The following is a 27,950-nucleotide window of genomic DNA, read 5'->3' on the forward strand; positions in this document are numbered from 1 at the left end:
ACTTGGAGGGCGGAAGAAATAACTTAACAAACCCTGGAGAGATATGTGAGCATGAGAGGATATATTTTACTGGTGGTTTTTTTTTTGTTGTTGTTGTTCTGGCTTATTATAGAAATAAAACATGATCACAGAAAGCATTACTTTTAATGCCTGAAATACAGACACTGACATACACAGTAAATCAAGGATATAATATCCACATTTTTCTTAGTTTATGTACATAAAGTTATATTAAAAATTTAAATGTTATTTTATATTCAGTCAATTCATAGCACATCCTAGAAAAGCACTTAGCCATATAGGGGGAAAATGCTTTCTTTGAGAGTGATCATTAGTAAATTAAATTATAAATACTATGCTGACTCTATCATTTGTTATACAAAATCCACTGCACATTCTCCCTTCCTAAAGAATCTTTTCTGTTTTGATTACACAGACATGAATTAACCTAGTGTACTGGGATTGGCCCATATTTTTAAAAAGCTACCCTATTTTAATTTTGGGATTTGTATTAAATTTCATTGCCTATGTCATTAGGAGAGTGGTTCTGTATAGACATGCTGGTTTGGGTCTATAATTGCTTCTCCACAAACCAAAAGTCACTTTTTTCCACAAAAGGAACAAAACATCATTTAGAAAAAGGGAGAAAAGCAATAGAAGAAGGGTATGAGGCAGTGATTTATGCCCCTTTCCACTTGCCTTGCAACCCCCAATGCAGTACTGAAGGATCTCCCCTGCCTTCTGTGGAAGCGTGGGAGATGATGCTGGAGGCAATGAAAGAAGGGACAAACCACATATTCCCCTCCCCTCAACAGTGCAGCTTTGCTAATGATGGATGCAACCCATTCTATTCCTCAAATAGTGTCTCAAATCCCCTCAGCTAGAGACTCACTGGGGACCCTTGCAAATTTTGTAATTTGCTACCATAAAATGGAAACCAGCCATTAACAATGTAGATACTGGAATACACTAGAAGTATAAGATTTCTACTTCTAAATTACCTCTTTACCTTTGAAAAGAACAGAAGGAATATTTCAACATCTGTTGGTGAAAAATGGCAGATTGGCCACATCTGAGATTTGTTCTTCCATGGAGAGGACCAGATCCAGAAGGACACCCATTCTGGATCCGAGGGAGTTTAACCCCATCCAGGCCAGCAATGAAGCCCCTAACTGGTTAGAATCCCCTCCTAACAGCAAGATCTCCATCTTATCAGGATTCAATTTCAGTTTGTTAGTCCTTGTCCAATCCGTAACTTCAGGAAAAACTCCAGGGTCTGTATAGCTTCCACTGCTGAAGATGTAAAGGATATATACAACTGCATGTCATCAGCATACTGACAGCAACCTCCAGATCTCTCAATGACCTCCCCCAGTGGCCTCAGACAGATTGGAGAGATGATTGATCCCTGTGGGGTTTCACATTGTAGGGCCCAGAGTCAAAACAGCATTCCCAAGCTGTACCATCTGGACATGGCTATCAAGAGAATCCAGCATAAATCTAATCCCCTAATCCCCAAACTTGATAACTTGTCCAGAAGGATACCATGGTCAACAGTATCAAAGGCTGCTGAAAGATGCAGGAGAACCAACAAGGTTGAACTCCCCTAGTCAGCCTCCCTCAACAAATCATTGAGCAGGGCAAACAAAACTGTCTTAGAGCCATGATGCAGCCTAAACTCCAACTGAAATGGATCAGGACTATTGGTGTCCTCCATGAATGTCTGCAGCTGATCCACCAGAACCCTATTGCTTAAATTCCTGAAGCTAAAGAGTTAATCAAAACTTTTACATGCAGATATTTGGTAGTTTAGAAACAAATCCAAAGTTATGCAGGTAATTTGGATATCAGAACACATTGTATATGATGACAAAATGAAACCATGAACATATTGCATACACTAGCTTTAAAATGCCATTAAAGAGTCATATTATCAATATGTTGAAACTAGTTGGTTTTGTTGTCTTCAAAGACAAATATCTGCATTCTTCGCAGCACGAAGCTGATGAATGCAAAACAGTGCAGAATAATAGGTAATTTATTCTGGGATAATGGCTGTAATATAACTGAAATCTGTGCTAATAGAGTAAAAAAAAGGCTTCCAGCGATTTCTGCTATAAACAGCAGTCGAGTAATTTTCATCCGTCTTCCCTAGAGCAAAATATTACTTTAAAATGCATGCTAAATGTTTGGTACTAATTTCTGAAAATCAAAAATTACTACCTGTAAACAGAATGCAATAACAAGTAAAATATAGAAACAGCTTTCATAAACAAGATACGTATTCTTTCTGTTTTTCAAGTAGCAGATGGAGAAGAGGCTGTATCTACTAGTAGTATCCGCAGGTCTTAATGACTACAAAATAATATTGAACCATATTCTTTCATGCCCCTATGATTATGTTAGAAATTAAATCCTGAAACATTTTTCAAAAAATTGATGTATCTGTGAAATATGGGTACAAGCATAAGTGGGAATACAACAGGTGCTTATAAAATGCTACAACACGGTCACCAAAGAAACTGCACTGCAAGGGGATCAGGGCACACAGGAGAAAGTAATGCTTTTTGCTCATAATTCTTACATAATCATCATCTCAAGGCAAGAGCGTGATGGCCAGTTTTTAAATATTACTGAAGGCAAATCCACGCAGAACACGTATCTCAGTTATTATAAATAATGACAAGCAAATAGATTATCCAAAGCTAGTATGAATTCCAGAGTCATGGAGGCAGCTTGTCTGAGAATAAGAATATAGTACATTATTAGATTCAATATGCTTGCTATGAACTATTAAGGCCATTTTATATATGGCTCTCGTGTACAGAAATAAGTATGAAACCTCTATTTTATTTTAATGTTGTGGGTTACAGTGTATTTGAGTAATGGTAACTAGAAGTTTCGTTTGTTCTTTGCATTGTGAGTGATTCATATAAAGAAGATATTGGCTAGAATCCTATTGGTGTTCATTTAAAGTTAGCAAAACACTGCTGTAACTACTTGATAAGGCACTGGGCCTTATCTTGGTCATATGGCTAATCACACTCCTGACTATTCAACCAAGAGGTGTCCTGGCACATCATCAAATAGCCTCAATTAGCCACAACAAGGTATATGACTCTTATAAAATTGTCTTGTCTGCAGGTTGTCTTAGGAGTTTGAGTTGCCTTTATCAATACATAGTGGCTGAAAGTTGGCATAACATAAAGTTACACCAACATAATTTTGCTGGGCGTCATGCCCTGGCAAGCCACCTTGTACAACTGGATTGTGCAATTGATTGTGCATTTCATAGTGTAACTAGCTGTGAAACATGCCTGAAAAACTGTTTCTTGAATATGAATTCTGCTTTAGTGTGACTTTCACTACTGCTTGTGCACCTCTGGCTTATGCAGGCATAGCTGCTATGCATCAGGATTTCAATCAGTGGGCTTACATTACTGGAATGATGATAACCAATATGCAAAAGGTTTGTTGTTGCTGCTGCTGCTACTAAAACAGTACTCGCCTTCATTCTGTAAGACTTGGATACTTTATCAACAGTGGCTCTAAAACTTGGTTCTCCAGAAGTTGTAGTACTACAACTTCCAGAAACTTGAGTGCTGGGCCATCTGGGATGTGAAGCCCAATGATGTCTGAGTTTGGAAAAGAGTCATCTAAACTTTTAGTTGCCAAGATTATGAGAAATGGGACACATTTCATTTAATATTCCTGAACGGGAATCTCTTTCCTAAAGTCAGCCAATTAAGTCCAATGTCTAAACAAACTCCATTCTTTGAATGGGATCAAGAACCTATCATAGGCATCCTTCAGTCTCGAGAGACCATGGTAACATGCTCTGAATTGAGGAATGTCCTCTCCAGAGCATGAAGCCTGGGTAAAGTAATAAGGAGGATAGGCTGTTACCCAAGCAGCAAATCCCCCCTCTCCAGATTGCTGAAATGGTCCAATGGAAAGGCAAGAGCCAATACAATTGGTCCCAGCAACGTCGCAGGAGTTGGCAGAATGAAACAAACTGCCTTTGGGACTCCAGCTCTGGATTTTGCCTCTAGGTTTACTCCTGAAGCCTTTTCCATGAGTGGATATAGCCACAAGGCAGTGGAGGTTTGAAATCGGAGTTTTCCTTCTCCTAGATGGGCTGCCTTCCATGGCTGACGAGCCCCACCTACCCGGCCTGCTCTCTAGTAGTGCAGAAGTATTATCCAACCCTTAAAACTTTCCTGCCTCCCAGGTATATACAAATCTAATTAGCTTTCCTATTTACCATAATAGGGCCAGAGATAGAATTTAAAGCAGAAAGCCCCACCCCCTAGGCCCCACCTCCAGGTCATGTGGTGGGGGAGACAAAACAAAGAAAACCCAGGGGAAAAAAAACTCAGCAAAATGCCCATGCAAACGTACCTGGCCTTCAGCCTCAGCCCAGCTTCCCAGGGAAAAAGACCCAGGGTCCTGGGACACGCTCATTTAAAGCAGAAAGCCCCAAGAACCTAAATGCTACTGGTAATCCTTACTAGATTAGATCTGCTGCTGAATGGTTAGATCAAAAGTTACATAAATATCACCTATTCAATGTGTGTCCTATAGATGAGACTAGCAATTGGTTTTAGGCTGAAATCTCCACAAGGAAATTATGGTTCATTTGTAACTGAGAATAATTTCTGCAATGAAGTCTTGCCCAAGGAATGGAATCCATGCAGAACATCATCATTGCCAGCAATCTGGAGACAGCTTGTAATGAATTTGCATTTGTATCTGTTACATCACCCAGTGACTGTAACAGACACAAATGACAGAAGGAGAAGACTGAAAGGGTATGAGTAAACATTCAACTCTTTCATGTTGAAGAAGGCTAACGAGGGCATTAGGATGTTTATGGAAGCACTGGGGGTAGAATAGAAGCTGAAGGTGTAAAACTGGAAAGTGTTCCAGGAGAGGATGACCTAGAATAAGGTCCCTCTTTTCTCCTCTGCTGGAGATCTGGTTCTCGTGACTACAATTGCATTGTATGTTGATTCCCCCCCTTTACTTTCCTATCCTGATAAAGGGGCCTTTGCAAAATCCCCTTGCCAGGGAAGAAAGGAGGAAGTCATCTGGGGACTGAAGAGGAATTGCTTCCACCTCCAGAACTGAAAATTGGAGACTATCTCCTGATTATGGAGCAGGGGTATTCCCTACATTCTAGCTGTCCTCCTCCACATGGGCAGAATACTGCACAGTGGTACCTCAAATGTCCTGACTTACGACCACTTCCAGTTGTGACCACCTCCGGCTGCAAAATTTGAGTTGCGACAGGAAAAAGGCAGGGGGAAAAGGCAGGGAAATCTAATTTGCTAACCATTGGTAGGCAAAGAGGCTGCTTCTTTGTAGCTCTTTCGCCCCAACAGTTAGAGTGAGTACGATTGGAGGAGGCTTTGAATTTCCTGGAGCTGCTTTCTGCTCCTGAGTAAGTACAGTACATTCATTTTATTTTGCAAGGTGGGTTTGGGTTTTGGGGAGTTATGTTTCTGTGCTGTGATTTTTTGTGTGTTTTGGTGTGTGTTTTTTCCCCAGCCCCATCGCGTTCAGGCTGGCTGTGTTTGGGGGTGGTGGTCCTTCCCCCCCCCAGCCCCATGGCATTCCGCTGGGGCTGGCTGTGTGTGTGTGGGTTGTCTCCCCCCCCCCAGCGCCACAGCATTCCGCATGGGCTGGCTGTTTTGTTTTGGGTTGTGTGTGTGTGCGTGCGTGTGTGTGTTTGTTTGTTTTTCGGCCCCAGCGTGTTCCTATGGGGCTTTCAGTGATTTATTTTTATTTTCCGGTTGGAATGGATTAATGGGGTTTTGGTGTATTCCTATGCGAAATGGTGCTTTGACTTACGACCATTCGAGTTACATCCATCTTCTGTAATGGATTATGGTCGTAAATTGAGGCACTACTGTATTTCTAATCTCCAGATTTAAGGCAAAAGAAATTTGTTGGGATGAATTTTTATATTCCTGTCAGATGAAAAGTTTGATAAAGAAAAAGTGTGTTTAAGCACATTTTTAACAGTTAATAAAGGAAGCAGCAATTTTTGCAAAATACTACTTTTTATGAAGGGGTGTTATTCTTTTCCATATATATATATATGTGTGTGTGTGTGTGTGTGTGTCTACATATATATATTAGGCACTGCTAGTCAGACTAACATTCCAGCTATTTTGTTAGATATATCTGTCTTGTTGGGTCTTGACAGCCCTATCATGTCAACCCTCTGCAGCAGCATAGAGTTTTTCAGCAAAAGGAAGAAAAAGTAAAAACTATGCTTCCTGTGGGCATATTTCACTATTGCAGATGCTGAGGGATGATTTGTTGTTCCTGTCAGATCAAAGAAAGAGATAAGAGAAGAAAATAAAAGATGAAAACTAAAATCTAGAAATGAGGGCAACTGGGGGGAAAAAGCATTAAGACCACAACATTATGATGCCACTTAAAATAATTTAAATATGTTGGATATCAAACACCTTCAAAATAAATAAATACTTCATAGACCATATGCTTTGCTAGCTGTCAAAAAAAGCCAGCTTTTAAAATTTAGAAGATGGTCAAAAAAAGTAACTGTCAAATGTTATTCATTTCCTGATTTTTCTTTTTTTCATTTGGTCATGCTACCAAAGGGATCTCATCTTTTGACAGGGAACTGTTTGAAGCAAGTAAGTGAGGCAACATCACTAGATCAGTTCTCTTGCAAAGAACCAGTTCAGTATATGGGAGGTATACAGTATATAATCATTTTGGGCAAGTATGTGTGTGTCTGCACTAGAATTTTCAAATGTATTGTGTTGTAAATGTGTTATTTCCTTATTTGCACAAGTATATACCTTTGGCTTTTTTAAAAAAAACTGAGGAACAATTATTTACAGGATCTTCAGTGCTCCATAATTTGAAATGGTTAAATACAAGTTTCTAATTTATATTATTTTATTATGTAAAACTGAACACAGGCACACACATACCCAGAGTCCAGAAGGTGTATACAAAGAATAGTCACCCAGTATAAACTTTACACAAACAGGCTGCACTGAACCAATACAGATGAGGGTTTGGTGAAACACTAACTTCTTGTAAACATATACACAAAGTCTGTTTTCAATAATGCATCTGACAAATTTAACCATTTGGAGCATCTAACCAATTATTTTGATTTAGCCTCTTTAATTTTAATTAGAGTTCAAGTAATAAGCTGTTACTGGGACATCACTGGGTTAGATCTACTTTGTGCACATACGTATCCTTTCTGTGTTTTTTTCTCAACAGGGAAGAATCCTGTAATTTAAGTAGCACAGAAACAGATATAAAATCTACAAATATGCATTTCCAAACAACTGGACCCAATTTCACAGCATACATTCAGTAAAAATTAAGTTTTATAGAATAAATACTAACAGCAAATCTAAAGTCCCCTTCAGTTTGTCTCATGTATTCTACACTCTGGATGAAATCTTGTTCTACAGTTAAAACAAATACTTAACTTTAAATAGCAAATTGTGTAAGGTAAGAAATGTCTAAGAATTGGCTTGATAGCTCAGTGGTTTAGGTATCTGGCTGTGGAGTCAGAGGTAGGGAGTTTGATTCCCCTTGTCCCTCCAATAAGAAAAGCCAAGCTGTGTGGCCTTGGGAAAGCTGCACAGTCCCAGGACACCCCCATAAGGAGGGGATGGTAAACCACTTCTGAATATTCTCTACTCAGAAAACCCTGAAAAGGATAATCATAAGTCAAAACTGACTTGAGGGCACATGATTCTTTCTTTCTTTCTTTCTTTCTTTCTTTCTTTCTTTCTTTCTTTCTTTCTTTCTTTCTTTCTTTCTTTCTTTAAAATATTTTTACCCTTCCTTTCTCTTTAGAAAGGATCCAATATCAAATAAAAGATAGTATTTAAAGCCAGCAGATAATGCCTGCTGAGACTTCTCAAGTTATGGCAATATGCCACTAAAAGTGTGCTATTTGCAGAACTGCTAAATAGGAATCGAGCCTCTATATGCTACTTAAAATCATTTGAATGGACCTACAAGTTTATATCAGAACTGTTAAAATGCCTCCAGACAATATGGGTGGTTCTATCTAAACCTTATTTCTGCATGTGGAACTCTAGAAAGCTCATGAATAAGAAAAAGGACATTACAAAAAGCATGTTGTTTTTATAGTACTAGTTATATTTATAATCAGATAAAATAACAAAAAATACAGATGGAAATCATTGGGGTGATTCAAGTACAGTATTTTTGTTCACGCACAAATTAACATTCTTAGCACAAGCCCTCTGAAGACAGCTGAACCAGTCTAGGAGAATTGGTTTAGATTATGATGTACACCAACAGTAAAAACAATTCCAAACAACATCTAGTGTCCAATATAACTACTGTTTACATATTAAAAAGAGATACAAGCTTCGTAGCATGGATGTTCTGTCATGTTTCTCCACAGGAGAAGGCTGTCATGGTAAAGTTCATTATCAATTACTGCTTTACAAGTGCAAGATGAGTTAAGCTGTCATAATTTTCTGAGCTAGAGATCCTGTGCTGTCAAAGAATGTCAATTTCTAATCTGACACAAGGAAGAAAATTATCTCTTATTCTGACCTCTAATTTCTTGACATTTTAATGCAATAATTGCTTTGGTTAGTACTGCAACCATGATTTCACCTGTCAAGGAAGAATGAACCAATATCCTTGAGCTGTTCATTAAATTTTAGCTTTCAGTTTATTAAATTTCTTGCTTTCTAGGGGAAAAAAGGATGTCCAGTATAATACAGCCATGTTTGCAAATATATGCGAAACCACAGTTTAAAACATTTCCATCAATGTTTATATTTGGCAATATTGTAGTTGGTCTTGTTTTTCTATGCAGGAGTCCATTACACTATGAATGAAGTTTTGACATATGTGAAATAATTAAACAATGCCATTTGATTAAGTAGTGACTCCATTTCACTCTGTGCTATATTTCCAATATCAGGGCTGTGTGTGTGGTCAGATTTGCATACACAACTCATGCTTGTAAAGAGAAGCCCACCACATTTAATCCATTCCACAAAAGACTGGAAAGACAGGCAGATTTTGTCATTTGAAACGAATGGCCAAGGCATTTTCAGAAGGGTCATCTGTTTCAGAACTCTCACAGTGCAATAGGTACAGCTATTGGAGCTGATTTGGCACAATACTTCTAAACATAAGTGAGGGATATGCAAGGAGAAGTTAAATGTTCAAAGAAGAGCATATAACAACCTGGTACCCTCCAGATTCTTTAGACTCTAACTTCCATCATCCCTAGACAGCATTAGCCATGACAGCTGAGACTAATATGAATTGTATTCTAGAATATGTATATGCGACAAGTTGGGGAAGGGTGCTGTAATGATAATATTCTTATAACTGGGACAGAATTGCTTCCAGCTCTCCACAGCTCTCCACTGACCAGATAAACATCAGAGTCGAATACATCCCAAAGGACTTCTGTAAAAAAATTATTAGCAATTTCAGCCTGATCTTTCAATTACAATGAATACAAAATTGCAGTGGGAGTGTTTGTGTGTCATTGGGGAAAGGAGGTGAAGAATATATCTGCCTACATTACAGAGTAATTTAAGTGTTACTGTGATGATGGTTGGAATCCTTAAATCTGCATTCAATGTAAGTAAAATAGTGCTGCAAGCAAATTGCCACTAGTTTAAGCTTTTTTTGTTGTTGTTTTTGCATATCAGGCATATGAGTTTGGTGCACAATGAAAAATGTAAACACCAACTTTTTAACTAGTGGCTATTTATGCAATTTAACCATGGCTGATGGGCATAGTAAGATTTTGGCCAATAGGATGTGAACACACTCAAAATATATTAAACAGCTAAACATATCACCAGAATTGTTATAACCCAGACCTGGGCAAAGTGCGGCCCGCGGGCCACATATAGCCTGCGAGCTGCTTCTGTCCGGCCTGCTGGTCATTGCTCCAGTCCTTAAAAAGTTTAGGGGGTTAACTATGTCAGCCTTGTAGTTCGTTTACTGCAGGACCTCACCCAACAGGGGCCTATTACTACCCACAAATTGGGGGCCTATTACTACCGACTTAATGGGGGCCTATTTTTAAGTAAAGTTGGTTCGGCCCCTGAACACAGTTCAGATTTTTCATGTGGCCCCCTATAGAAATTAATTGCCCACCCCTGTTATAGCCAAACATAAATGAAACGTAACATAAACTATATATGGCAGAATAGGTGGTTACTGGAATATGGATCCTCTGCCAAGAGGAAGTGTAACTTTTTCTTCCTGACTTTGCTGCCATTCCACAAATAAGGTCATTTGTGATTTCACTGGATTTTGTGCTATTCAGCTGGACTTGTCAGTCATCACTAATTTACAGTAGATCCAGTGTTTTCAATGGGCCTGCTTTAAATGCAGTTAGATCTAGATCCAACCCATTTAAAAAACAACATGGAAGTGAAAGAACAAAATTGCTATCCTGTATTTTACCAAAAAGTGTATAAAAGAATATATGTTTGTGCAATTCTGCCAGTTCTATGAAACAAAATTCTAACATCACAGATTAGATGAAAACGATATAAGCTATATAAAAATTATAAACATTTGTAGTTTAAGAATTGATCGAAGGCTGCTGTCTAATAAGCTATTTACTGTAATGAACTGTAAATCCTTATATTCCAGTATTTAAGCAGAAGTGCCACAATTTTCCAGCCAGCCAACATATAAATTATTACTTGTTTTGCATAGAGCAGATGGCAAATATCATGGTGCATGGAAGCTTATGTATGTAGTTTCGCCACAGCAACTCTCATCTTGCAGCTGTTGCATCTTCACACTTTTCAACAAAATTGAATCATTTTACTGAATGCTTTAATACTTGAAGCAATAAGCTTTTACTAATCATTTTACTAAAATAAGCTGACAAGATTGGAACAACACATGGAAGGAAAAAAGTGCATCCCACATAAATTAAACACTTTAAATTAAAAAAAAATCCTATACAAGAAAACATTCAAAGCCTGACACAAAATAAGCATTTTTTTGCTATTGTTTGAATATTGTTTTGTTAAGAAGCAATACTTTTTAACAAACAAATAACCCCAAATCTCTTATTAAGAACAATATAAACATAATTAATGCACTTCTATATGGATTGGAAAAAGCTCAGGGTCTAGTTCCCTGTTTGCAACTGTAGAATCCATTGTCCCGCTTATGCAGCACTCCAGGTCATCTGTGGCTTTCCACTACACAACTAGAGACCACTCCATGACAGCTACTAAGGTTACACTTGAACAAAGAAATCTCTGGATGTCTCCTTGCACATGGTGAGAAAAGTCCAACCGGTTATGCTACAGATGATTGTGTACAGGAGCAGATTAAACAATTTCTGGTTCAAATGTTCATAACGGAGTTAAATATGGTAAGTCAGTAAATATACATTAACATCTCTGCTACATGGTTTAGTTTACAGTCCTGCACAAAATTACCTGTGGGATCAACTACATTAAATCCTCTGTTATAAAATTATTGCTGTTTCTTTGGAGCTTAGCTGTTTGCCTATTGCTCATAGATTGCATAGTAATATAAAGTGACATCTGATTTCTCCTGTGGTTACATATTTTAATGAGTTTTTTAAAGAACAAAAATGTTGTCATGTTTTGAATGAAAGATTCAATAAACAAAGGCCTCCTACTATTACATTTAGTAATACCGGAAAAAACAGAAGTCAAAACTACATACCTCCCTGAGCACAGGATCAGTGATGCTATCAAGGTTAACAGATCCTTCATATGTCAGATAGTGGAAAACATTAAGAGCTCGCACTGCTTCTGGACCTCGCTGCTTGTATCCAAAGATAAGATCAATCCATTGGTGAAGCTGGCAAGATACAAATTCACTTTCCAAAGCCTAGAATGAAATTGAGAAGATGAAAGAAATTTTGTTTGTCACATGTCAAATTCCTCTTTTTCAGTAACACAGCATAACGTGAGAGCCTCCTATGATGCTAGTGCCCAAGTTATGAAGTTTCCTCTTAGAGATGTTAACTTGCAATTTTGGCACCTGGGACTTTGGTGTCCTATTGGCTAAGCTTGGGTAATGTGAGACTGGCATATGTAGAGAGAGAATGGAATATAAGACTGAGGGGGAATGCTTGGGTCTGAGTGTGTAATAGCTATATTAATTCCATATTCGTCATCGTCGTCTAGTCATTTAGTCGTGTCCGACACTTTGTGACCTCATGGACCAGAGCACGCCAGGCCCTCCTATCTTCCACTCCCTCCCGGAGTTGTGTCAAATTCATCTTGGTTGCTTTGATGACACTGTCCAACCATCTCATCCTCTGTCATCCCCTTCTCCTCTTGCCTTCACACTTTCCCATCATCAAGGTCTTTTCCAAGGACTCTTTTCTTCTCATGAGATGGGCAAAGTACTGGAGCCTCAGCTTCAGGATCTGTCCTTCCAGTGAGCACTCTGGTTTGATTTCCTTTAGAATTGATAGGCTTGTTCTCCTTGCAGTCCAGGAGACTCTCAAGAGCCTCCTCCAGCACCACAATTCAAAGGCATCAATTCTTTGGCGGTCAGCTTTCTTTATGGTCCAGCTCTCACTTCCATACATCACTACAGGAAAAAACATAGCTTTGACTATTAATTCCACATTAAGTATGCCTATTTTGTTTTCCCTTTTGCCTGGGGAAGAGCAGCGGGAGGTAGTACATGTGCTTGGGGTGGGCTCTCAATATGTGAAAATGTGTGGGTATAGAGTGTTAAAATAATTAAGGGGCTGTAGAAGATGCAATCCTGAAAACGTACATTGTGCTTTTAAAATAAGTTTGAACAGCAGTTTACTGTGAAATAATCAGCCAGCTCTCCAGTTAAGTCTGGAACCAAGGTCAAGTAAGGTACAATAACACTGCCTTGCAAAATAATCTCTTTTGTGGCTGACACTTGAGTGGTAAACAAATGATAAGAAATAGAAAAACAATTGAGAAAAAACCTCCTGGAGTCCAAAAGCGCAGATAGAATACCTGACAAACTTAGTCCTCCAGGAATTTACAGCCACCCAAACAACTTATTATTCCTGCAATTGCAGGGACCCATTTCGTCAAAATAATAGCTATTATCTGCTATGGAGCAACTTGGTAGCCTTGAATGTTACAGTAAAAGTAACAGTGCTCTCCATTGAAAAAACTCTGAGCATTCCTAGGGATCATTAACATACTGTACCAGCAAAATCCAGTTGTTTACAGTTGAAGGGGAATGTGAACAACTGAGATAAATATAAATTCAGGGAGACAAAGAGACATACTTAGAACACACCACAGACACCAGAAACCAACAAAATTAATACTGGGCACCAGACACCAAAGAGCATCAGGCATGTAACAGTGCAGCAGTAGGCTTCATTTCCAGATGCTAACAACATGATCATCATGGATTTCCCTCCATAGATGCAAACTGGCACATGGATCACATGGTTTGGTGTGAACCTTATTCAAAAATTTTCATGTGTGTTCAGTACTGTACTTAAAGGCATTTTACTTTATATTAGATATTTTAAAGATTTATTCTCTGCTTTTTCAATGCGCTTTGTTTGGCTCTTAACTCCTGAATTTTAAGAATGTATGTTCTTGCAATTATTAAACATGATTATAACATGAAAGAAATGGTAGTGCCTGACCACCTCATCTATCTCCTGAGAAATCTATATGTGGGACAGGAAGCAACAGTGAGAACTGGATATGGAACAACTGAGTGGTTCAAAATTGGGAAAGGAGTATGACAAGGCTGTAAATTGTCCCCCTGATTATTTAAATTATATGCAGAATACATCATGCAAAAGGCTGGACTGGGGGAATCCCAAACCGGAATTAAGATCGCCAGAAGAAAATATCAACAACCTCAGATATGCAGATGATATCACTCTGATGGCAGAAAAGTGAGGAAGAATTAAAGAACCTCTTAATGAGGGTGAAAGAGGAGAGCACCAAAAATGGTCTGAAGCTTAACATTAAAAAAAAACCACACACACCAAGATCATGGCCACAGGTCCCAACACCTCCTGGCAAATAGAAGGGGAATATATGGAGGCAGTGACAGATTTTACTTTCTTGGGCTCCATGATCACTGCAGATGGTGACAGCACCCACGAAATTAAAATACACCTGCTTCTTGGGAGGAAAGCGATGACAAACCTAGACAGCATCTTAGAAGGCAGAGACATCACCTTGCCGACAAAGGTCCGCATAGTCAAAGCTATGGTTTTTCCAGTAGTGATGTATGGAAGTGAGAGCTGGACCATAAAGAAGGCTGACTGCTGAAGAATTGATCCTTTTGAATTGTGGTGCTGGAGGAGACTCTTGAGAGTCCCCTGGACTGCAAAGACAACAAACCTATCCATCTTGCAGGAAATCAACCCTGAGTGCTCACTGGAAGGACAGATCCTGAAGCTGAGGTTCTAATACTTTGGCCATCTCATGAGAAGAGAAGACTCCCTGGAAAAGACCCTGATATTGGGGAAGTATGAAGGCAAGAGGAGAAGGGGATGACAGAGGACGAATGGCTGGACAGTGTCATTGAAGCTACCAACATGAATTTGATCCAACTCTGGGAGGCAGTGGCGTGCTCTGGTCCATGGGGTCACGAAGAGTCGGACACGAGTTAATGTCTAAACAACAACAAATAACATGATTCAGGTTCTGCTTACAACCTGTTTTGTTTTTGAATATATTTTTACTTGCAACCACACCTGTAGCTTTTCAAGTTGCAAGGATGGATTTCTGCTTAAGCATTTTTGCCTACAGTTTTTCTATACCTGTAAGGCTTTTTAAAATGTTTTAATAACTTAGAAGTATTATTGTGCACATGGAACATAGAAGCAATATAGATGAATAAAGCTTGCAGAAGTAGGCAAGCGGATGTTGCCAGAAATCATTGTGAAAATGAAAAAATTATATGTTCATACCGAGATGAATTCTGATAAAATTAGAAATGGTTGTCTGGTTTCATTCAGGAGTTAACCCTAAATGAGATAAATGCCAGCTTTGATGAACAGAGGCTGCAGATATTTTCCTATAGGTCTATAACGGTCTATAGGGCTCCTAGGAAGTTGTTCAGGCATTAGACTTTCTGACCTGACAGGTCAGGTTCATGTTTTTCCAGAAGCAAATATCAATGGCTAGATTTCCCCCCATTCTAATAGCAATTAGACTCCACAGTTAGTTATTCATAAGCTTATTGTTAAGGCCTTGGGGTAACATTTGGGATTATTGTACTGCTTTTGTTGTCTTGATACCTTAGTGAGAAGGCATTGTGTAAGTATCAGAAATAAATATATGAAGAGATTAAATTTTTCTTTTATATTATGCATTTGAGCATTGATATCCTGCTTTCCTATTAGTATTTCAAGACAGATATTGGTAAGGCACAACAATAAAATTGTATAATTCAAATGACAGATAAAAACAATAGCATGCAATATGATCTGCAGTCACTTTTGCAATCACAGATTTATCTTTTGGTTTGTTATTTTAAAACATTTTCACTAATTCACTTTTTATGCTTATAATCATTTTATTAATTATTGTTAATCAAATGATCGCTTTTTTAAGGGAAGCTATGGAGTTAACATACAAATATATTAATAAACAAATAATATTAAAGTATTAACATTCTCCCTAAGCTGTACTATATAAATTATAAGGAAGTTCACCTGAACTTACAAATTTACATAAGGAAGGTTTAATGAGAAGCCTTGGTCAATATTCTCTTCAAAATCAGCCCAAAAGATATACAATAGGTTTTGTCCTAAAATACTTTTATAAATTTTGGGGAGGTGAAGAAAGGGTGGAGTAAAATATTGTTCTCAATCTATCTGGAACATGCAAGATACATCTAGGAATATAGAAGAATAGACATAATAAAGCTATGAAATAAACTATATATATTAAGGCTTTCCATGCTTATGTATATATTTAATAGATTTCTTTCCAGGTGAGCTTTAATATTAAAACAAAGACAGTTTATAACCATAAATATAATATTATAGAATGCTGTTTCATCCTTCTGATCTAATATTCAGGAGCAGCAAACACCATGTCCTAGCTGTTCATTTAATCTACATTAACACACTGGAATATTTGTCAAAAGCAGCCACTTGAATCAATAGGTCTACATTACCTTAAAACCATTTGCAATGTAACATTTAGACAATGTACATTCTTTCTATTCTGAAAGATGATAATTCAGATCAGTTACATTGTGAAGAAAGCACTGATTTATTATATAGACAATCTTTAAACTTTTATATTGAATTTTAAACAGTACCAATATATACAGTTATGAAAATCAGAACAGAGAAATTCATCAGGTAGTGGACAGCACAATTTTGAACTCTAATATTTTATTCCTGCATCAGCCATTTTCTTCAATATTTCAAACAACTTATTAACTGTTCTGTATGAAGAATATGAACATAGAGAGGTGTCTGATGCAAATGATGGACTAGCCTCCCTGTTCTTTTGCTCTGACCTTTGTTTAATTTTTAAATTAGTTGTTTTATTTATTTATTTTTCCAGCTTTTACCCTGCCTTTCTAGATTCGATGAATCTACTCTGGGTGGCTTACATTCCAAATATAAAACAAAATTTAAAACAAACAAATCAGACAACATAAAGATAAGCAAAGACCAAGATGGCAAGACTTAGGAAATTAAGAAATGGAAGGAGGGAAGGCCTGCCTCAAGAACCAAGTCTTCAGCTTCTTCTTAAAAACTGCCAGTGAGGGTGCCAGGCGAATCTCCAGTGGCAAGGTGTCGCAGAAGTGAGAGGCCACCGCCAAGAAGGCCCGGTTTCTAGTTCTCTCCTTTCGGGCCTCTCTCAGGGTCGCCTGGCCTGGCTAGATCGAGTGACAGGAGCAGAGCTAGGTGGAAGCAGGCGCTCTGTCAGGTATCGAGGTCCTAAACCGTTAGGGCTTAATATGTAAGCATTAACACCTTGAAGTCAATGTGGAAACAAATGGGCAACCAGCGTAAGGCCGCCAGAGTGGGGAAAATGTGATGGTATTTTTACACCCCAGTTAATAATCTGGCGGCTGTACTCTGGACCATTTGTAGTTTCCGCATCAATCTCAAGGGAAGACCCACGTAGAGTGCATTACAGTAGTCTAGTCATGCGATTACGAGAGTGGTGAGCGCCCCAATATCAAGGTAGGAGTGCAGCTAGGCAATCTGCCAAAGGTGTAGGTGGGCGGTGCGTACCACAGACGCTACTTGGGACTGCATAGTCAGCACTGGGTCAAGATGGATCCCCAAGCTGCGGACCACACTCTTTGTGGTGAGAGTCACCCCCCCCCAAAAAAAGAGAGGGAGCTTCCCAAACCACTGATGGGAAAATCTCCATCTTGTCCAGGCTCAACCTCAGTCCATTCTCCTGCATCCACTGCAGTACAGCCCACAGGCAGCGCTCAAGGGACGCAATGGCATCCACTGCTGTAGAAAAAAGGAGATGTAGAGCTGTGTGTCATCAGCATATTGATGACACGAAGCCCCATACCCCTGAATGACCGCAACCAGCAGCCTCATATAGATATTAAACAGCATTGGAGAGATGATTGAGCCCTGCGGCACCCCACAATTGAGGAGCCATGGGGCTGAGAAACTCCCTCCAAGCTGAAATCTCTGGAACGGTCCTCCAAGAAGGAGCGGAGCCAAGGAAGAGGCAGGCCACCGATTCCCACTTTGGAAAGCTGTCCCAGGAGGATACTGTGGTTGATGGTATCAAAGGCAGCTGACATATCAAGGAGAACCAACAAGGACATTTTGCCCCTATTGGCTTCCCTCAATAGGTCATCAAGCAGGGCAACCAGTGTCATTTCCATACCATAACATGGCCTGAAGCCTGACTGGAATGGATCCAGGTTTGATTCATACCAGTTCGAATGTCATTGCAAACTGCCTTGGAGGTCCTTTGAGCTGAAAAGTGGTCTTGAAGCATTCTTACACAAAAATATATAATTATTTTATTTTGTTTCTCATTCTCCTTAATGATGAGATTCAGGCTGCATCTACTTTTAAAGTGGAATTTCATAATACCATATAAAATACCATATACTACCATATAAAAAAGGGATTCTGTTCTCTCTTCTAACAACTGAACGTATTGACAGTAAGATATAAAGAAGGATCACAAATGCAGACATTAACCTACAGGGAGATTCATATGGGAGAAGTGGTCTTTTGAACATCCAGGTGTCAAGATATTTAGGGCTTGTAACGAAGAATAAACACTTGGAATTACATTTGGTAATGGATTGAAAACAGTACAGTTTATAGGGGAACAGTATAATATGTTCTGAGAAATGCTCACTAGAAACCTTTCTAGCTTGTTGCTTTTTATACAAATTGTAGTTTTCAAAAATTCTTAAAGGGCAGCCCCATATACAACATGCTGGAATAATTCTGTCTTGAAGTGATATAGCCATTCATCATTATGGACGTCTCAATGTTCTGTTGGAAAATGCACTGAAACGCTAGTCAAGCTAAACAAAGACACTCCTGGCCGCAGCAGCCACCTGGGCATCCCAAAACAATGGCATAACCAAGAGCATTACCAAACTGTGAATTTGATCCTTCACAGGGGGTGTGATTCTGTCCAAAAGGGGCTCTGAAAATAAAATCATGTGGTGGAAGGGAAATGTATGCTGGCCTGAGACAGGGCATCGTATGTAAACAAACAGCTGAAAGGCTAATTGAATGCAGACACCAACTTTAGTGCTGATGTAATATATGTACATACAGGAAATGTGAATTTTCAAGCACAAACAACAAAGATTATTAGCTGGCCAAAAAAAAAAAAAATGTCTGAAGCTAGAACTATTATTTATGTTACATTTTTCACTTAGTGGTATAATCTGTATTGCATGATCACATGTGTATTTAGGAATAAAAATGTTATCATAGTTAAATTTGGATTATTTCAGACCACACCTTCAAATTAGAGAATTTCTATTATAGAGACTCTGGTGTGTTTTTTCACATCAGAGCCTTGCATTGATTTAACATGCTTGACTTGCTGGCTGGCTGTGTTCTATTTCTGGCTCTCTGGGCCACCACAAATCTCCTGGGATCAAAACATTCAGTGAGACTACAAAGTCACATCTGTGGAAAAGGTTTATCTCTCTTGCTCTCTGTTTCTCTCTGTGTGTGTCTTTTCTCTCTTTGGTAAACTGGTAGATTATGATTGATGAACCCAGCATTAGGGTAATGCTAGTAGGGACACTTACTGCTTCTGTCCTCTGTGACATCACTGAGGTCAGACCATAATCATGTTAGCATTGAACACAATGCTTTATTAATGTTTCATGGGTATGTCAGTAGTAATCAGTGTAGCTTGCTATGGATAAATTAAACTGGACCAACAACCACTGTATAAATTGAATTCTCTTAAAATCTACTGAAACATCTCCTAAAAGTTACCTGACTTAATCACTTCTCCAGCCTTTCTAATGAGGCCAATTTTCTCAGGAATTTCATTCAATGAAAAGCTGTTTCTTTCTCAAAGCATATCTTTATAAGACACAAAACATTCTCCCTTTTATTTGGCAGCAATGTATCACATACATTTTTAATCCTAAATGATATGGGAGTCATTTATCACACAATGCTACAGTGTTTCTATTTTGTGTATGAGTAGACTGAAAATAAAGATGTGCTCTACATCCTTTATTTGTCTGTCAGTCTGTCTGTAGATATAAGATATAGATATAAATATAGGGTAGATGAATTTGATGGGAGGTAGCCTATCAGTAATCATCATTCTATTTCTCACATGTGATGGTCTGCAAAGTATCTCTAAATGAAGATTTCAAAAGGCTTGGACAAACAAATTAAGTACACAGTATACTTCTTTAAAGTATTGTATATTTTGCAAAGGGATTCATATTGTGCTGATTTTTTCCGAGCTCGGTGACAAATATTTTAGTTCTTGATGAAATGTAATGTTTCCAAATGACAAGGTTTTGTGCATTATTTTTATGTAAATCATCCTGACACATTATAGACTGGATTATAGACTGTATACAAATAGTAATTATTGATATTTGTAACAATTCAAAAAATCAGATAATATGAATGATTTTTTTTCCTTTTAAGAGTAATTTAATCCAGATGGAAAGCTAATTCATTTCTGTTACATTCCACCCAGCACTTGTAAATGGATAAGAAATCAACACGACGTTGTATAGTTAAAATAGTGGAAGCTGAACTCCAAAATATGCCACACAAGCATGGAAGACAGCACTACATGACCAAACAGTGCATCCAATTTGGCTCTTATATCCCATCTATAATGGTTCATAAAAGTCAGGTTGGGATCAAGTTGCTTGCCTTGCAAATGTCCTGGAGCTGGACCTCTTTCAAAAAGGCTGTAGAAGATTTGGTGGAAATGTAGGTACTCCTAATGGCTGATTAACAGGAAAACCTGAAACTACCCTAGGTTGGTTTTACAGATCAGAAAGCACAAATGAGCCAAAGCCATGGGTTGAAATGGAGGCTTTGCCAACTGAGTCAAAACCACTGACAAGGACAACTGTGGTGGTGTTATGTCTGGCTAGATATTGTTCAAACCCTTCAAAAATCTTTTTGCTATGGAACTTGTAAAAGGTTTTGATGAATTAGACCCCTCTGGTTGGTATGACACAATAACCGACATATAAACTTTAATAGAGGGTTGTGAAAGACCTTTCTCTTTAAGGCTCAATAAAAAGCAAAGCACACAGTGCAAATTCACAGGTAAATATGGCCAACTTTTCAAATTTCATAAATTTCCTCTATTCAGATAATAACACTTTCTAGTAGATTTGTTTCTAGATTCCGTAAGAAACCTTATTAACGTGAGAGAAATTTTCAGGCTGTCAATTTTAACATTTCCATGTCTGGGTGACAGATCTGCCCATTGTGACATATCAGAGTAGCTGAGGTGACAGGCAGTCTCAGACTGTCCACTGCCATCAGAAGCAGGGCTGCAAACCACAGCTGTCATGGTTACCAAAGGATTAGTAGAATCGTATTTTTGTCCTCCTGTTTGATTTTCACAACTGTACCATTAATTAATGGAAAAGGAAGGTACAATACATCAGGGCACCACACGAAGTTTGTACAAACAGAACACCCATGTCTCCCTTGCTTGTCCGCAAACAGTACATCTTGTTTTTTTTTTGGGGGGGGGAAACGATCTATTTGTGGCAAACCCCGCTTCAGTGTTATTTGTTTGTAAATATTGTCTGGCAGCTCCCATTTGTGAGTCTGCATCTGATTCCTGCTTAAGGCATTTTCAGTGCAATTGTTCTCACTAGAAATGTGTATCAATACAAGATGTCTTTTGATACACCATTCCCATAGGTAAGTCATTAATAGCAAAAGGGCCACAGAATGGGTTCCACCCTATTTGCTTATATAATACAGTGGTGCCTCGCTTAGGGATCACTCGGTTTTACGGCGAAATCGCTTAGGGATGGACTTTTTGCCATTGCCAGACCGATCGCTTAGCGATGGCCCCTATGGGTAAAAATTGCTTTGCCATGATCGCGGGGACGCGATCATGGCAAAGCACCCATTTTTTAACAGCTGATCGGCGGTTCCAAAATGGCCGCTGGAAAAACAAAATGGTGACCGCTGTTTTGCCTCGCTTTAGAGGCACCCAAAATGGCCACCGCTATGGAGGATTTTTGCTTACAGGTAAATTTTTAGCCCATAGGAATGCATTAAACGCGTTTTAATGTGTTCCTATGGGCTTTTTAAAATCGCTTAGCGACGTTTTTCCTGCACGGATTAACGTCGCTAAACGAGGCACCACTGTACATAGTGGTGGTATTGTTTGTTATCACCTGTATGACTTTCCCCACAAGAATGTGTTTGAAAGCTCTTACAGTTTTGATGACCGCCAGCATTTCTAGTTGATTTGTATGCTGCTTTCTCTCGTGATGAGACCAAAGTGTATGTATCTATTTTCTTTGACAGTGAGAACCCCAGCCTGTTAAACTGCATCTGTTGTTATTGCTGCAGATAGTTGTAGCATGCTGAATGACATGCCCATTTCTAGGTTGCGACCATGTCAGTTGAAGCACTAGTTCTTCAGTTACTTGAAGCTTCCTCTGTACACTGTCATAAATGGCCAGGAATCATGACTGTAGAGGTGTCATCTTGTACCTTGAATGTGTTACTAATATGGTGGTGGATACTGTCAGGCCCAACAGTATCTGTGCTATACATTTCTTGTTTTGTTGGAACTTTGAAGAAAGTGAAATTATTTTGGTAACTCTTTCTTGAGGTAGATAAGCTCTTCTTGTACTCGGGTCCAAAACCACACTTATATATTAGATTGTCTTTGTAGGTTTGTATAGGCATCCTTCAGTCTCGAGATACTATGGTAACATGCTCTGAATTGAGGAGTGTCCTCTCCAGAGCATGAAGCCCGGGTAAGGTAATATGGAGGATAGGCTGTTACCCAAGGTTTAAGACTTGACTTTTAAAATTGATTCTCAACCTGAGATTTAACAGCAGTTGTAGGGTCATGCATCATTTTGTTTTTTGTTTTTTGAACTCGCTACAATAAACCAATCATCTATATAGGGGCAAATATTTATTTCCCTCACTCTGAGATATGCTGCAACAGGCACCATACACTTGGTAAAAACTCTGGGTGTTACTGAAAGGCCAAAGAGAGCATCTTGAACTTATACATTTTATGACCAAAAGCAAATCTGAGGAAATGCAGGAAAAGGCCTGTTCTTTAGAGATAATATCAACAGCCTTAAGCATCCCCACAGGAAGAATTTCGATCTCGATTACCTATTTTTAAAGGCATCTTTTGTGAAATTTTGACAGATCTTAACAAATCCGAGTCTGGTTACCAATGTTCAGACAATAAAAGTACTTATTGTGGTTGTCTGTTAGCAGTATCTTCCCACTGCAAAACACAAAGTGTTTAAATGGGACCTTAAGAGGCTGTAAACAAATTAATTTATTAAGATATGAAGGAAACGAAAGAAAGGAAAAGGTGGATACATGTGTAGGTAACAAAAGAAAACTTTAAGGCAGACAAGGCTTGAAGAGGAACACTTGCTCTGAACACTCCCAAGATGGCAGTGGGAACTGAGACATGACCTTTTGGTGGAGGAATATAGTAGCTGAGAGGATGTATTAAAGCTCTAGAATGTTCCTGAGATAATCTGCACAGGCACAAACGTACCCATATGTGTGAATCATAGAGACCACAAAGAAGAACCATTAAAATCTATTCAAATAATGGAACGTTGTCTACCTGAGAATGGATTTGATCAGCTACTTCCCCATCTGCTTTTTCTTCTTTACATTTTTTTGCTGCACTACAGAGATGAAAAGCTAGTGAAAGTTTCACTTGTTAAATCAGTGAACTGGTTAGCAAGCTTGACTAAAATCCATCTTACCATTCTATTGATGCGCACAAAGTCTTCCGGCTTCTTTGCCCAAGGAGGAAGCTCAACATCATTCACAACAACTTCATCTTCTCGAACTCCAAGATTATATCCATTACTATTGACAAACATTTCTGGTAGGTAGTAAAACTCTGGAATTAATTCCTGTCATAGAAGAAGCAAATGTTATTATTAGACAATGCCCTAATTGCCTTTTGTGCTAAATGTACTTCCATATTATATGTGTAAAGAGAAATTCTTCTTCTTGTGACCTAGTTCTTTTTGTACCATTATATAATTGAGATTTTTCATCCTAGATTTTAATCCAAATCATTCATGTAGTTATAAATATAGCAAAAATCTTAGTTCTACAGAGACAAGGAATAAAAATAGGCATTGGTCTTCATCACATTACTCCTTGCCATATGCTAATTTCTTTCCCAAATTAATTCTTGGATTCTTAGTTGCACAGTAAGCACCCACTGATGAATCTAAGTGGAGACTCATTAATTAGTTGTGATTTGCTGCTGTGAGTTACACCACTTCTCTTCCATCAGCAACAGGATTTGGGCCATTTATTTGTTTAAAAGAACAACTTAATAAAATTAAATAGGGGAGAGGTTAAGATGACAAAAATGTATATTGCAGAAATTTTACATCTTTAAAACTTATGTTTACGGTAACGTTAAAACCCAAAGGTATTGTTAATAGTATTACACATAGGTTTTCGTATGAGAGGAAAAATGCCAAAATACATTTGCTAATTTGCAATCTTGGGCTGACATCAAGCTGTTGAAAAATTAAATGTTAAAACTACATCTTGGTGTTACAGAGGACCACTATTAACACAATCATAATTGTAAGCCTCAACTCTGACATTTCAGTTTAATATGCTTTGCCAGAAGCACACTGTTTTATGGCCTCCCTCTGAAATCCAATCCACTACAGACGTTTTCAGTTTTCCATTGTAATACAAAGCAAGGTTTTAAAGGTTCTATTTCCCCCACTCTTGCCTATTTGTTTCTCACCCACCCACCCACCCCAAAAGGTGATCCCATGGTATCCATCAACTTAACATTCACCTTATGGGAGGGAGGTCTCATTCAGTTATAAGAAACCCCATTAACTGTATTAATTTACAGTATGTCACTTTAATGACATTTTGTCATGGCTACTTTTCCAGACATCTACACACTTTTGTCCAGGAGCAATATAACATGTTCAAGAGGCGTTCAGGAAGATTAGTTTTTTAAACTCTATATCCTTTGTATGGCAGAATAACACAAATTGAAAAAGAAAAAGAAAGGAGCAAATTGTAGGAAAAGTAAAAAATTAAGTTGCAAAATTACGGGTATTCTCAAGTGTTACGCATACCAATAATTATTCCACTAATGTTAATGTTCTGATTACAGCATGGAAAGCTAAGTTTCAAAATGAACTCTTTTATTTGGTGTTCTTTTTTGAGTGACTTTTGTTCATAAGATATGAATTCTGCATTTGAGAATTCAATAGCTGAAGCACTTGTCTATTTCAGATGTCATGGCCTGTTGTTAAGGGAAGGAGCAAGAGGGACACTTAGGACTGCAAACATCTCCTCCCATTCCACATAAGATTCCACACAAGATTAGAAGATTCTTTTGGCAGTTTGCTACAAATTACAGTGAGCTGTTTTGTCAAATGAAAGAAGGCCAAAATCCTCTTTAACCACTCTGCTCTTGCAATAAATACTCTGCTGCACAAGGTCTGGATATTTCTTGATGTTTATGCAAGGAGGTATACTGAACTCCCATGCATTTCAACAAAAACAATCTCTAGTATTTGGGAAACTACGCTCTGCATAAAATGGACAGGATTCTGTACTAAATTGTAATTTGTACAAACCACAATTCATTTTCAAGCCAAGGAATCAAATCATTCCATTCTGGGAACTATGTTTGAGGGAAGTGGGAAAGGCAAATTATGGTTCATTGGACATGACTTAACGACTAAACAACAACAACAAGAAAGGTGGCCTTTTATGCTTTGCTAGATTTTGGAATATAGAGTACAAAATGTGATTTGTATAAAATCCACATATGTTGCTCTCTCTTGGTATAGATGAATGCAGTAATTTAAATACTATTCAATTCAGATTCTATTGCTAGTAGCACATAAAACAAATCTTTAATGTTACTAGTATAAATACTGTCACACTTCTAATTTACTTCGCCTCTGTATCTCAAAAGGCAGCTCTGTGTTCTGAACAGGAGTGGGAACAGACCTCTGTATCTGGAGACCAACCACGGCATCTGATTTCAAATACTGGGAAACAGCATTTATTGTTTCTTTGACCTGGTGACTAACCTGAAGAGCAGCTCTGGACAAACTGAAAGCTTCTGTAATATTTTATGAAATTCTAGTTGATCTTAATCAACTGCTGTACCTTTGGGAAGTTTTCTAATGGCCCAACCAGCTACTGATATCTCTGTGAAGATTCTCAGTCATCCAGGTGTAGTTATCTGAAAGTTGAGTTATGGCACTGGACTTCTTTCTTGTTAGGTTGAAATGTTTTGCTAACTCATCCAACCAGCTTCTTCAGCTACTGGTATCTTTTATAACTTCTTTGCTTGGTTCCAGTGAAAGGAGAAGGTCAGATCCTGTAAGCTTCAGGCTAGAATTGTATTTCCCATCCCCATTTTGCCATCTCCTAATTCTAACAACAAAAGCCCATTTGTTAACTGAACTGAATTGGGCCACTGTGTTAGCTATAAAAATGAATGTTTACTAATCTAGTTTGTACACGCTCAAGGGGAAGGTGATTTTTGAAAAGGTGCTGCCATTGATTTCCATAATCCACAGGGTACACTTACAGGCAAACAGCTAATTGTTTCTTACTGAAGCTACTGCAGCTTTATTTTCATTATCTCAAAGTGAAACAATTTGATAACTGGAAAATGAAAGAAAATATACACTGAAGAGATGAAAAAGAAAATCATGATTTTCTGAGATAGATTACTGTCATATACTGTTATATCAATCAATTTCCAGACCTTTGATATAGAATATATATTCTGCTTGACATGCAATAATGAGAACATAGCTTTTAATTTGTTTCATACACATTAAGTAGGAGACATATTTTGAAAATGTATTGAAAAGGTGCACTTTGTGAAGCTTTTGTTCAGAGGCCATGTGGGAATGAATTGTGTTTCTATTTAAAATGCCACTTTCCTATAATAATTTCCACTGTTAAGAGAGAGGCAAGATTCTCCGAAATCTGAAACGTTTGTCTGCACAGCAAATGAAAGGCAAAGCATCACATCCAATTTAATACAGAATTTATTTCGTGGCCTTAAAAGTTGAATTTATTTATTTATTTATTTATTTATTTATTTATTTAATTTATACCCCACCTATTTGATTTTATTTTGGACAACTCCAAGAAAACCTTGCTAGCTGGAGGATTCTGGAAGCTGTAGTTCAAAAAAGTAATACTTTCAAACTCTGAAAAGATGTGGTCTTGCTTTAGGTTAAGTATGCAAATATTCTAAAGATCAGTGATCTAGAAGATCAGCCATTCTCAAAATGGCCCATATGGCTTCCTGGGGCCCCTGGCACAGTTGAAGGGGACCACAGACTGGAAACAGTTCTTCACACCCTACACCCCAACTTATAAAATCCTGATTTGGCCTATATTTCTTTCATATTGTTCCTATGGCTGTGGCCTAAAAAAGGTTGAGAATGGCTGATTGAGATCACAGAGTTGGACTGGCAGTATTTCTAACAAACATTTATTGCTAAAAAAATCAAGAAGCACATTGTAGCAGTATTAAAACCAGTTGGCAGAAAGGAGCTTCACAATCTTGCTGAACAGGTTGTGAAGAGGTTTTGATGTATGATTAAGACCTTTTGGCAAAACTTCAGTTTCGCAAGGCGCACACACACGAAACAGGACTTCCAGCCTCAAGAAGTATATATGAATCCCCTCAGCTTCCAACTACAGTATACTGAATTTGAATGTATATTTCTGCTTTAAAAAACACAATTGTCAGAGATGTTGTTTATTTCTCCTTAGGAGAAAAAAATAGGATAATTATTTAATGTTTAAGATGGGCACTGTTGTTTCAAGGCCCCAAAGCACTGCTTTCTTTGTAATGCTAATTAGATATCAAATTACATTGATTTCCAGTGAAATCTGAATCCTACAAAGACTTGATAATAGTACATGAGTTTAGCTTTTCTTTGTTCAACCAATTATTTCTCTCCTAAGTCAGAACAGAAATCCAATACATAAATAATATAACTCGTAGTAACATCAGGATAAATGGATGTTGAGATCATGTGTGTCTATAAAAAGACTTTGGCAATGTGCGTTTTAAAAAGACAAGACAAGGTCTAGGAAAAATGCAGATTTAAAATATCTTCTCTTGTGTGAAATACACATAAGTGTCTGCTGATAACCTTGTGTAACATATCACAATCAGGTTTAAAATCAAACTGCAATGTACGATAATATTGTACTACCAGGA

The 27,950-nt window shown here is 38.1% G+C and overlaps 1 protein-coding gene across 5 annotated transcripts in view; it reads right to left on the bottom strand.

The window, feature by feature from the left end:
* NBEA (neurobeachin) overlaps positions 1-27,950 on the bottom strand; it is a 470,696-nt gene that overhangs the window by 39,139 nt on the left and 403,607 nt on the right. For all 5 annotated transcript variants that reach the window (XM_072993781.2, XM_072993780.2, XM_072993779.2 and 2 more), the window contains 2 exons: positions 23,455-23,607; positions 11,734-11,901 (listed from right to left, as the gene is read on the bottom strand). In XM_072993781.2, coding sequence (XP_072849882.2) covers positions 11,734-11,901; positions 23,455-23,607 — 321 coding nt within the window. The remainder of the gene's footprint in view (positions 1-11,733; positions 11,902-23,454; positions 23,608-27,950) is intronic.

Source organism: Pogona vitticeps, chromosome 3 (assembly GCF_051106095.1).
Source record: "Pogona vitticeps strain Pit_001003342236 chromosome 3, PviZW2.1, whole genome shotgun sequence".
Lineage (NCBI taxonomy): Eukaryota > Metazoa > Chordata > Lepidosauria > Squamata > Agamidae > Pogona > Pogona vitticeps.